At 40.6% G+C, this 16,294-nt stretch overlaps 1 protein-coding gene across 5 annotated transcripts in view; it reads right to left on the bottom strand.

The window, feature by feature from the left end:
• LOC308676616 (uncharacterized protein) overlaps positions 1 to 16,294 on the bottom strand; it is a 29,925-nt gene that overhangs the window by 13,342 nt on the left and 289 nt on the right. For 3 of the 5 annotated variants that reach the window (XM_081342532.1, XM_081342535.1, XM_081342534.1), the window contains exons 1-5: positions 14,950 to 15,274; positions 4,954 to 5,162; positions 4,782 to 4,809; positions 1,774 to 1,826; positions 499 to 541 (exon numbers count right to left, since the gene is read on the bottom strand). In XM_081342532.1, coding sequence (XP_081198658.1) covers positions 499 to 541; positions 1,774 to 1,826; positions 4,782 to 4,809; positions 4,954 to 5,062 — 233 coding nt within the window. In that variant the 5' untranslated portion in view covers positions 5,063 to 5,162; positions 14,950 to 15,274. Of the gene's footprint in view, positions 1 to 498; positions 542 to 1,773; positions 1,827 to 4,781; positions 4,810 to 4,953; positions 5,163 to 14,949; positions 15,275 to 16,294 lie in introns of those variants that run through there. The other 2 variants (XM_081342533.1, XM_081342536.1) reach the window with 2 other exon arrangements.

Raw genomic sequence — 16,294 nt, 5'->3', positions numbered from 1 at the left:
ATCACCTCATGGCGAGTTGTCCTGCAGCAAGTTGACCGCAGCAAGTTGTCCGTGGCAAGTTGGCTGCAGAAAAATGGTTGCGGTGAGTTGGCCGTGGCAAGAAGGCCATGGTGACTTGGCCGTGACGAGTTGCCCCATTCTGCCCACAGGTTCCCCATGGAAAAGCAGCTAAGGAGGAATAAGAAACAGCAGACAAACTGACAAAGCATTTGCTACCTAAAGCAAACCAGGTGGACAGTCTCCTTTCATTAAATAAAAATGTGCCCCCCATTAACAGCTGAATTGTGTTTCAACTCAAGAAGCAGGACAGCTTTCTACAATGCAGCTGAGTGGAGCTAACTAGTTTAGGAGGGCATGCAGCAAGCGACTAAAGACCCAAAGCAGCACCTTTTAGAGTTTTGCTGCTGCTGCCATTCACCACCCAGTATCCTTCATCTTAAGCAGATGTCTTGGCACACAATTAACACTGAGAGAACAGGGGGAAGGAGAGCAACTCACCTCTGCAAATCTGGCTGGGACTGGATGGCAGACCAAGGTGGTGCTACAAACGGAGATAGAGGGGGGGGGGAAAGAAACAATCTCAGGTTGGGCAGAACCCAGCTTCCTCTTTTACTTTCTGTGGCTCAAAGCAACAACAGCACAAGGGAACAGCTGGCTAGCCAAGTTTAAACCATATTTTTAAAAGCCACAGATCAAAAGGAGAGAGAGTTGTTGTGTGTCACCATTCATTCATTCAAATTTCTTGTATCTCCCCAATTGTTTTCTTCTGGGGGCGGGGGGGAAGTAGGAGTTAAACTGAAACAAGGGTGCTTCCAAATTTTAAAAATATGGGCTTATTTACAAAACTCAGCAATTCCATCAACATATCAACGCACGCTATTTCTTTCATCTTTCTGTCCTTAACAGATATTTTTTCTAATGAGAGAGAGAAAAAAGACTTAATATTTAACTGCATGCACTGACAGAGAGCAATAGAAATATTTTTCTCTGACCATTCATGGTTTAGGGCAGGGAGATCTAATCTCAGGCCATTCCCCCAACGAGCCAGGAGCATTAATGGTAAACTAACATAGCAGTTTAAACATTTGCTGCCTTCTCTCCCAAGCTGAAAATCTGCTGCCTCAGGCAGCCATCTCATTCTGCCTGACACAGTTCACCCAACGGTAGGGCTGGCCGCAAGATCCAAACTTAAAGCTGCACCTGGAATCCACCACATATTGATTCTGTTCACTGACATTACAAATCTTAGTTCATCTAAGATCTAAGCCAGTATATTTTTTTTTAAGAAAAACATTTCCTGCGATAAGCGCAAACAGGGGTGTGTATACGTATACATAGCCCCGTGTGCTAAAAGGAAACACAATGTAATAGTAAATGTTGGCTTGGGCTTCTTAGGAACAGATTATCCAAATTAAAACCAGGTTCAAACACCTTCAACACTCTCAAATGCTATACTGTGTTATTCAGTTAGAGCCTTCAGCATAAAATGCCACTTTCATGACGTAGGTGGCATCTTACATTGCAGGGTACTAATGGAAGACAGCATGGCTTGAGAATGGTAAAGCTGAGGGTTCAAACTTTCAGAAGAATGGTAAAGCTGGGAGTTTAGTAGCAGGGCTACTGAATCCTGAGATGGAGGATCCACTTCCCCAAATATTAAACCATAAGATTTTTTTTAAAAAAAACAACAACAACAAAGGCGACGAAGAAGTAATGTTGAAACCCTCTTAAATAGGTCAGTTTTGAAATATGGCAAAACCGAGGTCTACTTACAGGGAGGACGCCTCAACACTCTGAAAGTCTGGGAATGAATATTAGTGGAAGGCCTGTGAGAATAATAAATCATTCAGTCTACTTTCTGGAGGGTAGACAATATAAATCTGAAAGATGCAGTTATCATTTTTCAAGTATCTTACTCAGCAGTCATCATCAGAATCTTTTTCCAGCTGTTCTAGACTGTGTTGAATGATTTGCTCATCCCTCCATATCGTCTACGCAAACCTTTGCAAACCTGACACCCTTTGGCTGAGCTGGCAATGCTGCTGCTTCTACTTGCAAAAGTTTTAAAATAGAAGCGCTTACCACAAATATCCAGAAGAGCCAAGGAATAAACCTGGCTTCTTCTACAGGCGGAGCACCCACACTATTCCACTGAGCTACGGTTCTTCTAATTCGGTGCCACTCTTAATCTGTATATCATGCTAAGCCAAATATGGTCTGTTTGATTTTCTTTAACAAGAAAAATCCTTTCCTTTTGCTTCATCCATTTATCAATTTATATGGCTGCTGCTTCCTAGAATAAGTGATTGGTTAACATAAAAAATAATGGGCAAGAATAAAAAAACAGATATCCAGTCCCAACCAGCAAACCACATCAGACATTTTGTGAACCCAACCACTTCAACTTATAAACCTTGATTAATAAGATGGGTGTTGTGTGAACCCAGCCAATGTGAGATGTAGCCATGCCATGCCGTGCTTCAGTGTGATATGTGAATCCAGCCTCTCTCTGCCTAAACCAGAGAGATATTTCCAAAGGTAATCTTATGCTGCTAAGCTAAGCAAGTCAGAAATGTAAATTGCTATCAATTTTTCTCTGTGACTATCAAAAACTCTTCTTCATGACTCATTTAAGCTTGTGCATTGAGGTCTTGCAAATTCTGTTACAAGTTATAACAGAAAATCTGCACTGAATGTCCTTGAAAGAATGTTAAATTAAAACTGCCTTGTTCTTTTCTTATCAGGGCAAAGCAACTCAAATCAATCCTGGTTCCCTGAACAAAAAGTCATTGCTGAAAGGAATATCGTCAGAATGTCAGTGCTTTGGTTTGAAACAGGAATTAGAGCCATACTTTGCAGCTGCCAGTGATAAAAATTACAGGAGGCCCTTTGTAGGCCAAAATATTGTCACAAGGTATCCCACATAATTACATATTCATTCCAAGTACTGTGCAACCAGGAAAAAAACCCAGAGCAAATTTATTGGTATTGCAATACACTTCAATGAGTCAAGTTATACATTCACAGGAGCAGCTCATCCAACAGAATAGGTTCAAAGTCTATTCCAGATTGCTATACCACTTTGAAATATAAAAGAAATTATATTACAAAATGCTAATTTTTTTTAAAAAAAATAAAAAATAAAAACCAAGGGCAATGGACAGAGAAACAATGGACAGGGAGACAATATCTCCCCTAATGAGATATTTCTGTGTAATAAATATCTTTAACAAGTCATTTACCCACGCATCACCATAGAGATGATACCAAAAGGGACAACCCAAACACTTGGTCATCTCATCTACTGTACTGTTGTGTGAATGTATCAAATTATGACACAGTTCACTCACAATTAAGCCACACTTGCTTAATATGATTTGCTGAATAAGCACTGAATGGATTTGCACAACACACTAAACTATAAACCCTGGATCACAATTATAATGACAGGGTCCACACAAGATGCTAAGTGAAACTAAACAAACCACAGTTTGGCTTTGCACGGTAGGTAAACCAATTCATTTCTCAGAACAGTCATAATAAAATACATTTCTAGAATCTTTCCCAACATAACTGCATTCGACTTTGACAAAGGTTTTCTTCAATGCTGCTGTTTTCTCTTACAGTATTACTGAAATGCTTTAAATGTTAGGTCTTTGATCATGCATTTTGCTTTTGTCACTGACAAAAGGATTTGTATGGATTTTAAAATCTTTATAATCTTACCTCTGCGAGGGAAGACTGGTCAATATTCCAGCTTGGTAAAATGGCTGACAGAATAAGCTTTGGCCAAGTATTGGCCAAGCCTATGTCTGTAAGCTATTTCAAGATAAGAATTAATACAGGCTCAACCAAGCTGTAAGCTCTTAAAAATTGGAATGCTCACAAAGGCACCTCAATGTACCTTCAAGCCCATTTAACTGTGGCAATGCTGAAGTAAAAAAATGGAAGACACGCTAGTGGTTTATATGGCACCACTTTTTCCGGCTGACAGGCAGTTTTCTCCTCTCTTGCCTGCTACCTCGCCTCTATTTTAAATTGGGAGATGCCAAGGATTGAATGGAATCTTCAGAGAATGTGCTGTATTAGACAGCTAGGGCCTCTCTTTCGATTCTTTGACTGCTACCTTGTTCAAGGTAGCCACATAACATTTGGAGTGTGTATTTGATTATGGACCATAAGAAAAGCTGAGCGCCAAAGAATTGAGGCCTTTGAACTATGGTGCTGGAGAAGACACCTGCGAGTCCCTTGGACTGCAAGGCGATCAAACCGGTCAGTCCTAGAGGAGATCAACCCTGACTGCTCTTTAGAAGGCCAGATCCTGAAGCTAAAACTCAAATCCTTTGGCCACCTAATGAGAAGGAAGGACTCACTGGAGAAGAGCCTAATGCTGGGAAAGATTGAGGGCAAGAGAAGAAGGGGACGACAGAGAATGAGGTGGCTGGATGGAGTCACTGAAGCAGTAGGTGGAGCTTAAATGGACTCCAGAAGATGGTAGAGGACAGGAAGGCCTGGAGGAACGTTGTCCATGGGGACGCGATGGGTTGGACACAACTTCACAACTAACAACAACAACAACAATTTGATTGTGGGGAGCAGATGCAAAAGTAGGATAATTCCTGGTTGCATAGAAGAGAATATTTTGCAAACTGAGCCCTCTTTTTTTCCCCAGGGACAAAAGTTGTTTCCAAGACCACATTTTACTTCTGCTTTCTAAACCTGCCTGAATTCTGGTTTCCCATTCTTTATTTTGCCCCAAGATAAGATAGTCATGGACTCACTTGTATTGGTAGTCATCGATAGCAGGTGCTGTTCAGAAAAAGAAACAGATATACCAATGAAATTAGAAGAGCCCTACAATTTGTCTTTGGATGAGAGTCGTTATTGAGTATTTAAGAACTGGAGGCTATTCCCCAAGATAAACACTTAGGAAGAGGGAGGGCAAGACTTAACTGTCTAAATCAGGGTCATGGCAATCAGTGCACAGTACCAATAGAACCACCAGGATTGGGATTGCAAGTGCCAACATCCAGAAGAAATCACCCGTGTGGAAGATATCCATGCCACCTGAAAACTGACAGTAGAGATTGTAGACTTGGGATGGCAGCAGAATCCAGAGTAAAATATAGCATTGAGCAGGCTAGTGGAACATATCGACAGCCCTGCGAAAAATAACCAAATTAGGGTTAAGATGGTAAGGCAAATAAAAACATTTTTCTCTCTTATACAATATCCTTTGGCATTCAGTCTATGTAATAATTCCTTATTCTGAATTTTAGTTTGGACAGCATTTGGAATTTGCAGCAGTTAAGTAGAAACAAAAAACAAAAAAAAGGAGTTAAAAAGGAAGGGTGCCTAAGGATAGAAGATACAGCATAGGCTTTTTGAGGGAAGCTGATAGTCCTTCCTTCCCCTTTATTGTTTTAATAAACAGCTGAAGGTGGTAAACACACATAATACTACTACTCCTATTTTCCCCAACAACAACCTTGTTGGGTGGAGAGGGACTAGCCCAAAGTCACCCAATCAGCTTTCATGCCTAAGACTGGAACTCACGGTCTGCTGGTTTCTAGACTGGTGCCCTAACCACTAGACCAAGGGTAGGCAACCTTGGCTCTTTTATGACTCGTGGACTTCAACTCCCAGAATTCCTGAGCCAGCTATGGTGGCTCAGGAATTCTGGGAGTTGAAGTCCACGAGTCATAAAAGAGCCAAGGTTGCCTACCCCTGCACTAGACCAAACTCGCCTGGCCACTACAGAAGGGCGGCCTTTCATACTCTTGCTTTATGCAAGGTGGTATGGAAGAAGCTGAAGACTGAATTCACATGATGTAACCAGATCAGAGAAATAGTATTTGTACAGTACGGCATTTTGGTTAGTTTCAGTTGGGGAGAGGGGCTTAGCATGTGGGCTAAACTTAGCTTGTTTTGTTAAGTTTACAATTCCAACGTATCGTTGCAATGCAGAAACTTTTCACTCATTAAATCCAGTGCAAATTAATTGCAAGATGGGCAGATACGTTCTTAACATATTTGGGAACATGCAGCCTTCAGAGGATGAGATACTGATGCAAAATTAGTGGACCATATGAATTTTGAGGGAAGAGGATGAGATACTGATGCAAAATTAGTGGACCATATGAATTTTGAGAGAAGAGAAAGGAAGAAGGACAATGCTTCTTTGAGGAATTATTTTTCAAAAGATATGTTAAGAACTTTCGGACATTCTATTGTTTTGGTATTTCTTCTCTCAAAACGTGGAAAATCTCTGGCCAATTTTCAACAGAAGGTAAACTGGAATTTTTACCCAGATAATGTTAGAATAAATCAAGTCTTCACATTTTAAGTTAAAATCCCATAATTCTGTAATAATTAAAGCACTGAGTTGCAGATGAGTAAGAAGCACGCAAGCTGGATGTGGTGTTCTATATTCAAAGACAAAAAGAGGCTTCGGAGCATCACACAGCATTCACATAACATCTGTCTGCCACTTCTTAAACCAAATCTATGTCTTCCCAAGTGTGAGTTGTAGTTACGGTGGAAAATCACACAATCTGAGGAGAAGATGCAGCTGATTTGAGGAGATTTAGACTAGTGCTACATGACCAGCCTATGCATTTCAAACCTGCTTCTTTTTCTTTTTGCTTTTGAATCTGAAGCACTGCATAACCCTATTAAGTATCAGTCCCAGACTCCTGGGTATTTATAAGCAAAGGCCAGTAGAAGCATTAATTGAGCAGAGAAAGGTATAATTTTCAAAGTGCTGGCATAAATTATTCCTCCCCTGCATGATTCTTAGGCAAATGGTACAGATACTTCCCTAATTTCCTTCAAAGGGCTAGCGTTAGGTAAGTATTTCTAACCACATGATCTTCCTCAGAGCAGCGCTAAAATCTAAAAGCACGCAATGTTTGGTCCCGACCATGATTTCTGTGGGGCATGCTAGGAGAAATGCACTCTATAATAATCAATCAAAGCAACATTGCAATACGACTGCAATTAAAGAAAATTTAAAGCAGCGAGTCTACTTCATTCCTATATGCAGTATTTAGTATGGGTTGTCTTTGAATTTAAACCAGTCACTTAGCGACCATTCAGAGTTATGACGGACCCCTCAAAAGGGACTTCTGACCCGTTTCCAAAGTTTTGACATCAACCTCGCCCCCTCCGGTCATGTGATTGCATTTTTTTGCGCTCAGCAAGCAGCCCCTATTTATGGCTTTTTGCACTGCCCTGTAGTACACGACTGCAGTTTATCACATTTTTGCCAGAAACCAGCATTTACTTCTGGTTTCCGGCCAAAATTGTCCCACAGCAAACAATGAGTTGACTTAACCACCATGGTGTTTGCTTAACGATCGCTGCAAGAAATGTGGTAAAAAAAAATGGGCCCAGTCCTGTAACCAATTTTACAACCGTCACAAATTATAACCATAATTGCCAGGCTCAATGACGGTGGTAAGTCAAGGACTACCTTTAATTTTTGCCATCTGCATATTTGACTAAGAAGACGTGGAGAGGCTCCGGGAGCTGAGTCCCAAAGACTCTGAAGGCTATGTGAAGTTGTGACGGGTCAGGCTGCACCAATCTGTAATAGGCCTCACCACAGCGGGAACTGCAAATGGGTCTTTGAGAGCGTGCAACATTGCTTGGCAGCCATTCATCTTCGCAGGAGGAAGTCAACACTGGGAAGGGGTGGTGGTGGCTGTCTTTAAAAGCTCAATACTTCACCATCACTGAAAGATCATAGAGCTCCCCACAACATCTACAGCAGATAAGGGAGACCACATAACCAGGTGCAGTGAAAGGGGAGAATGAGTGAGGCGGTGGCTTTCCAACTGAAACAGTCTAATATAGCCACAATACTGTAAAGAGCAGTTATTTTTCTGCAGCAGAATGTATCTCTAAAGCAGGGGTGTCAAACTCAATATCATTGAGGGCCGCATCAGCATTGTGGTTGCCCTCGGGGGGCCAGGTGGGTATGGCCAGGGTGGGTGTGGCTAGAGTGCGTATGGCCTACTGGGTGGGCGTAGCCAGCTCTACATCGTTGGCATCAAGGGTGCCTATGGGGGCCTGGGCAGGAGTGGGACAGATCTGAGGGTCTCTGGCGGAAGGAGGGTCTCTGGGCCAGGGCCAAGGCACTGGGGGCCGTTCCCTCACTGTTTCCAGGATGGCTTCGCGGGGCCACATGAAACCACTTCGTGGGCCAGATCTGGCCCCCGGGCCTTGTGTTTGACATGTCTGCTCTAAAGGAATAGTTTTGAAAACAGAGTATGTTTAAAATGGAGGAGAGCCCAACGATGGGGTGATCGCAAAAACAAATGTTGCATGCGGTTTTCAGTAAGAAATGATAGGTATTCAGGTCTAGATTTGCACTGTAGCTAATAAGCACAATTACCAGTAGGAAGCGTTATCACATTAAGGAATTCTCCTCCAGGGAAATTCGCTGAGAAATAATTATTCTCACCTCCAGATACACACATATACAGAAGTGGGAAGCTACCTAAATAACCTCATGTATTCCACTGACATTTCACGGAAGGAAGCAAAGCATACAACAGTCACTAAAAAAGCAAACGTCCTCAAAATCTCTCTTTGTGGATGGGCTAATACAACTTGGTCAAGGACAAGGGGTTTTCACGGGGTTGTTTGCCAGACAAGACGTTTTCTCCATTCTTTCTCAAGAACTTTAGTTAAGACTTCAATTCTATCATTTACCCAGGAATTGCAAGTGTGAGTGCCCGTGTGCGTGCATTCTCCCCTCCATTTTCTTTTGCAACCATCTCCCAGTAGAAGAGTATTGCCTTGAAAAATGGTGACTGCTATTTTATATTAAGCAGTTTTAAAAAATTTGGAAAAGAATGCATCGCTTGGCAGGGAACAGCGTAGTTTATCTGATAAATCAAATCAGTCTGCTCTTCTTCTCTGATGGAATGACCAATGTAATTGAACACAAGAATGCAGTGGACGTAGCAAACCTTGGCTTCAGCAAAGCATTCGACAACAAACTTCGATGAGCTTGTAGTAGAGAAAATGACAAAATGTGATTGCAGTACGCTAACATTAAATGGAAACAGAGCTGGATGAACAAATGGGTCAAACAACTGTATATCCATAGCTCTGTATGGAATCTAAGGGAAGCATTCAGTGGCTTACAGCAGGTCTCTGCTCTTCAAGGTTATTTCTAAATGTCTTGGAAGAGGAGTTAGTATGAAATTGCAAATGACACAGACAGCAGGGACAGCAAAACGACGAGATGAATTTCAAGGCAAATGTAAAGCTTTACATCTGGGTAGGAAAGAAAGGGCTTCTGGGGAAGAAATGACGGACCGAAGACGGCTCCACGGAAAGCAGAGCCAATAACTGCAGGGGAATGAAAAGTTCATGAATACCCTCTGAAACCTCTCCAAAGAAGGAGAAGGCTTGAAATCATCTTACAAAGACCATAAGGCAGCAGTCTCCAGTAGGTTTGAGCTCTGGGAGACGAAGGAGTCGCCATCTTGCTCAATCTGCAATCGGCACCATTGAAAAGGACACCAGGTTTGGATAGAAAAGGATATTTCTTTTTCTAATCACTCTTGGAAATTGCTTGAGAAATATCCCATATATATATATATATATATATATATATATATATATATATATATATATATATATATATATATATATATATTAATTAACTCTTTCATTCCTGTTTTGGCCCGGCTCAGGGCTTATCCACAGGAACTAGTCAACTTATGACAGCTCATTATTTGTGCAAATTATTCAAATTGCTAATAAAGAATTTGGGAGGCTAAGATGATCATTTCGAACTCATTTATGTTCTCATCAGTTAGTCATACCCTTTATCTGAGATTCGAACCCGGGCTGATTGTATATCAGGGAGTGTTTTAACCTCCTGAGCCACGGGGTTCTTTCTCTCTTATATTAGCTGGAAGGCAAGGCAAATGTATGTTTAAGTATTTGTCAAGGCTTTTTGAATGGACCTTGCTAATTAACTCTTTCATTCCTGTTTTGGCCCGGCTCAGGGCTTATCCACAGGAACTAGTCAACTTATGACAGCTCATTATTTGTGCAAATTATTCAAATTGCTAATAAAGAATTTGGGAGGCTAAGATGATCATTTCGAACTCATTTATGTTCTCATCAGTTAGTCATACCCTTTATCTGAGATTCGAACCCGGGCTGATTGTATATCAGGGAGTGTTTTAACCTCCTGAGCCACGGGGTTCTTTCTCTCTTATATTAGCTGGAAGGCAAGGCAAATGTATGTTTAAGTATTTGTCAAGGCTTTTTGAATGGACCTTGCTAATTAACTCTTTCATTCCTGTTTTGGCCCGGCTCAGGGCTTATCCACAGGAACTAGTCAACTTATGACAGCTCATTATTTGTGCAAATTATTCAAATTGCTAATAAAGAATTTGGGAGGCTAAGATGATCATTTTGAACTCATTTATGTTCTCATCAGTTAGTCATACCCTTTATCTGAGATTCGAACCCGGGCTGATTGTATATCAGGGAGTGTTTTAACCTCCTGAGCCACGGGGTTCTTTCTCTCTTATATTAGCTGGAAGGCAAGGCACAAATAATGCCTTGATAAGCCCTGAGCCGGGCCAAAACAGGAATGAAAGAGTTAATTAGCAAGGTCCATTCAAAAAGCCTTGACAAATACTTAAACATACATTTGCCTTGCCTTCCAGCTAATATAAGAGAGAAAGAACCCCGTGGCTCAGGAGGTTAAAACACTCCCTGATATACAATCAGCCCGGGTTCGAATCTCAGATAAAGGGTATGACTAACTGATGAGAACATAAATGAGTTCGAAATGATCATCTTAGCCTCCCAAATTCTTTATTAGCAATTTGAATAATTTGCATATATATATATATATATATATATATATATATATATATATATATATATATATATATATATATATATCACACACACACACACATGTACAATATACCTCGGTACGTATCGTTAATTGATTCTGGGAGGTGCGATGAGTACCAAACAAATTTTTCCCATAAGGAATAATGTAGTGAGTCACAAGACAGCTGACAGCGACAAGTTCTACAGTAGCTTGTGTGTTGAATACAAACCAAACAATGAGTATCGGGACAAAATTTTCGTGTCCGATTGCGATGAGTAACAAATTCAAAGAGTTTCAAAGCAGTTGAGTACCAAGGTACCATGGTATATAAATCAAATCTTTAATCACACACATAGACACACACACATATAAAAGTGATAAAAATTTGATTTTAGAAAGTCACAAATACATAAGGGTTTGGTTGCTTTTCTTTTGAATTCTTAAAAAAAAGAGGTAAGACTTAAAATTGGACATTAGAGGAAACCAGAAGGAACTAAAGATTCCAATTCACCACCACCCAAGCCTGACTTACAAACACGGAATGAAACAAAATACTCTAACACTGGACATATTTGTGAAGAATGGACCCAGAAGTTAATTTTAAGAACCTCTGTCTCTATAGATGGACTGTGTTTAAAAGATGTTATAGAAAAGCAACAAGCTTTACCGGACATGACTGAAAATGATTTCATCGTGAACTTGAAAATGACAGGCTCCGAGAATGACATGGAAAAAGATGTTATACTGGACATACAAAAGAAATTGGCTTATATCTTAACAATTAAAATAGATATACAAACAAGAAACCAAGAGAGTCACCTGGATAATTTTCCTACACTGGATTTACAAAAAAGGCTTGTTAAAGGTTTGAAGGATCGTGAGAAGGGACAAAGAAAAGTTTTTAAAGAAATCAAGTTTTAGACCTTTTTTTTGAAGGGGCTGAAGATCAGAATTCTTAGAAGTAAAAGAAAGTTAGTTTTTTAAATAGGTTTCATGGCTTAAACAATCGAAAAGGTCTTGACTAGATGATGTCTATGGTATTTCCTTTCTTTACGTTCTATTTTTATTTATTTTTATTTTTATTTTAATTCCATTTATATCCCACCCTTCTCCGAAGACTCAGGGCGGCTTACAAGCCCACGGAATTTTTAGGGTGAAAAGGAACTAGAAGAGAGGTTCATGTTTAATAGCTTAATCCAATGTGGCTGGCTAGGGGATTCTGGGAATTGAAGTCCAAACATTTTAAAGTTGTCAACAATGAAAAACATTGCCTTAATCACTAATGCCACTGGCTCTCTTCTTCTGCCTAGGCTGGTTCATTGTTCTGGGAACTGGATACCTAATACCTTTAGGGAACACGTGGTGGTGGGAAGGCTGATTTAGTGGCCGCAACACATTACGATGGGAAAAGCACACAATCCATAGGGCAGACATTCCAAGGTGAGTTCGCACAACTTACTAAACCATAAAACATATATTAAAATTACGCTTAACCATGCTTTTAACTATGTTCAGAAAAAGGCAATTGCTAGGTTTTAAATTTACATTGTATGAACTCATGCTAAAGGTCAGGTACTGGTATGGACGGTCAAAATTGCTTAGATTTGGTTAGACCTAACCAGAATTTAGAAACAAGCTGCTAAATACTTGGTTCTTCCATTTGATTGCTCTTATTCTCTAGAATTTTTGGCATCATCAAGCGTCAAATATTTTCTACTGGAGAAACGAAGGATGGACTCTGAAGTCTTTTGTGTGCTCTGCTATTGAATTAGTACTCCCTGTCACAATGAACTGGTGCAATATTTGGGGTCAAAATAAAAAGCTCGAAAGGTAGAAGCTCCTAACAAAATCCCAGGTAATTTTTAGCTTTCTAAAATCTGACATCCTCTAAATTAACCCCGGCTGGTGGGAACAGCAATTCAGGTAGTCCTCGACTTAGAAGAGTTCGTGTAGTGACTGTTCAAAGTTACAACAGCGCCGGAAAAAGTGACTTATGACTGTTTTTCACACTTGTGACCCACTGCAGCATCTCCGTGAACACGCTATCAATAATCCAGGACTTGGCAACCAATTCATATTTAAGAGGGTTGCAGCGTCTCGATATCATGTGATCCCCTCTTGCGACCTTCTGACAAGCAAAGTCAATTGGGGAAGCCAGACTCACTTAACAACCGTGCTACTAAGTTAACAACTGCAGTGACTCACTTAACAAAGGTGGCGGGAAAAGTTGTAAAATGGGGCAAAACCCACTTGACAAGTGTTTCACTTGGCAACAGAAACTTCGAGCTCAGTTGTGGTTATAAGTTGAGGACTACATGTAGCCAAATGTCCAACGCAACTGGAAGACGACAGGATGCAGAGGATGTAGGGTGTCAGGAATCTGACCCTGAGGGAGACAGACAAGAGCAAGCAAAAGAGGGAAGGGAGATAAAATACCTTGAGGTTTGCAAGATGCATGTCAGCCAGATACAGGCAAAGAAACAGCCTCCGGGGAAAGACTAAAACTTATTATTGAGTTATGCTAAAATAACTGTGCCTTGCAGATATTCTGACCTACCTCACATAGATTTAAAAAAAAAAATCGGGAAGAAGCCAGAGCTTCTTATTTGTTTAGAAGGGATCTCTATCCTCCCTATTCAATTCAACATTAAAAAAAAGTATGGGAACAGCAGAGGGCACAGAGATGAGTCACATCAGTAACACTGAACCAACACCGGATCTGGGTGCCTGCAAAATCAAGTCTTGCAGAGTTCTGTGGCTGTCGTGGGAGAGATTGCTGTTACAGCCTTGCAGCTGCAAGATCAGATAGCCTTACCTGGGAGGAAATTTTAAAAGCAGCACAGGCAATCTAATCAAGAGGGAGAGAGCTCAGTATTTGGAATTGAGAAAAGGAAGGGTAGTGGGGACAGGAGACATCCAAAGTAGAGAGCGCTGTTACTCCACACAGTGCTGTACTTTAAAACACCTGTTCAACCCTCAGGCTTTTAATGCACTTGACTGGAGCTCTGGCATCAGATAAGGACAGCTATAATCTTAGGGCGAGCGCCAAAGAATTGAGGCCTTTGAACTCTGGTGCTGGAGAAGACTCCTGCGAGTCCCTTGGACTGCAAGGCGATCAAACCGGTCAGTCCTAGAGGAGATCAACCCTGACTGCTCTTTAGAAGGCCAGATCCTGAAGCTAAAACTCAAATACTTTGGCCACCTAATGAGAAGGAAGGACTCACTGGAGAAGAGCCTGATGCTGGGAAAGATTGAGGGCAATAGAAGAAGGGGACGACAGAGAATGAGGTGGCTGGATGGAGTCACTGAAGCAGTAGGCGTCAGCTTAAATGGACTCCAGAAGATGGTAGAAGACAGGAAGGCCTGGAGGAACGTTGTCCATAGGGTCGCGATGAGTTGGACACGACTTCGCAGCTAACAACAACAACAATCTTAGGGGTCCATTCTGAGACTATCATCGGCATTCCAAAAAGGGCTTATTAGTGGGAACTAGGAAGAATCAGAATTTATCTCAAACTCTCCTTTAACCAGGGCTTTTTTTATCATAGAACGCTCAGAACGGAGTTCCGGCACCTTTTTTGGATGGAACCTTGTAGGGTAGGCAAGGCGGGTTGTATGACATGTGTGAGTTCCGGCACCTTTTTCTTTTACAAAAAAAGCATTGCCTTTAACTAACACAGCCTGTCATATCCCAACTTTTGAACTGTGACCAATTAAGAGAATTAAGAAAGCAGATGAGATATCTCAAGGTAAGGGAAAAAACAGACAGTATCCAGAGAGAAAGTAGTAGGGAAACACACAGGGGCGGGGGAAAAAACGCAACCCCTTTCCCCCCCCCCCACTCTGTCCTGTAGTATGTTGCTTTCTAATTTCCTCTGCTGTTTCCACTTTCTTACCTCCCAGCCCTAGTTCACTTTGCAAGCTTCAATTTGTGAGATTCTACTGCTTTCTCGAGAACAGTCCCAAGAAATGACAGTTTGGTCTCAAGAGAAAAACCGTAATGGACACAACTGTGGCAGCAGCTGTTCCGCCCCACTCCAACCCTTTCTCAATTCCCCCTTGTGCAAACTCACATCTACGGTCTCTTATTTCCACATCTGGATGGAGGCTTGTCTGCTGAAGCAGAGATGATGTGCTGTTTGATCGTTCCGGCAGGAAGGAAGTACTACAGCCACCAGCAGGAAGTCAAAAGGCAGAGGCACTAAAGCACGACACTGGGGTGGGGGGTGGGGGGTGGGGAGGAAGAGGAGAGAACCAAGAGGAATCACAAATAATACCATATTCAGAAGTTTTAGGAATACAGACAGCATGAAGGGGTGATTTCAAGACTTACTTCGTCCCAGTCACCAATTTCCTAGGAAGTCCTAAATTCCTCACTTGATCATAATTCAGATGGCAGATACTTATCAGGGGTGGGGAAGTTTTACTGTACTTTCCCAAAAAAAACAACAAAAAAAACCACCCCACTTTGTAAGCTTAGATAACCATTTATATGTGATAAAATTTGAAATGTACTACTACTACTCTTTTTCTTTCTCAGGAGTTTTGTTTTTCCACAGATAAGTATACTTTGGATATAAAGATATTTTTTAATAGAAGTAAATCTCGACGCCAATATATACATTTTTTTAAAAAAAATATTTAAAGAAGAGTATTCTCTTTTGTGAATTAACAAATTCTGTGGACTTAAAACATCAAAAAGTGATAAAGCTTTCATCTTAAAAAAAAAACAACGATGAAAATAAGGGAATTTTTTTTTCCACAGAAACCTGAAATGGGTTCTGTGAACTCTTTGTTTTTCTTCCTGCTTCAAGTAAGATTTTAAACTGAATGGACAAAATAAGCAGCTTTTCAAACAAGATTCTAGACCTCCCTGTATAGGACAGCAATGATAAAAGCAGCAGTGGACACAAAGTTATCTGAAAAATATTCAGACGGGGACCTATCCCATAAAGAATATACAGGCAAAATGCATTAGAGACAGATTATACATGAATACCAAAACCGTTTTATCAAGGTATAATTGTAAGAACAAAGGCCAAGTTTATATGATCAGTAGAATTAAATTCTAAGTAGATTTCCTGGAATGTATGATTTTGGACAGTGGAAGAGGAGAAAATAGTACATATTTCCAAAAAAAAAAATCTTCTGATACACAGTAAAATCAAGACAACACACAACAGCCAAAGTAAATGTGATATAAAGCAGCTTCTTACGTTCTATTAATGCATATACCTTACTTATGTATAGAAAGTAGTCATAGTAAGTCTGTTCTTTACATGAAAAACCCCCAAGGCAGAGGAAGAAAATTATATTCTCTCTAATCATTGCTTATTTTTGAATTATAAGACTTTCTCCACACTATCCACCTTTTTTTTAAGAGTGTCATTCATTTCTTATGAAGATGGAATAGACCCA

This window comes from Vipera berus, assembly GCF_964194415.1.
Source record: "Vipera berus genome assembly, chromosome: W".
Taxonomy (NCBI): Eukaryota; Metazoa; Chordata; class Lepidosauria; order Squamata; family Viperidae; genus Vipera; species Vipera berus.
The sequence above is the reverse complement of the archived record's forward strand: the minus strand, read 5'-3'. Positions and strand labels throughout refer to the sequence as shown.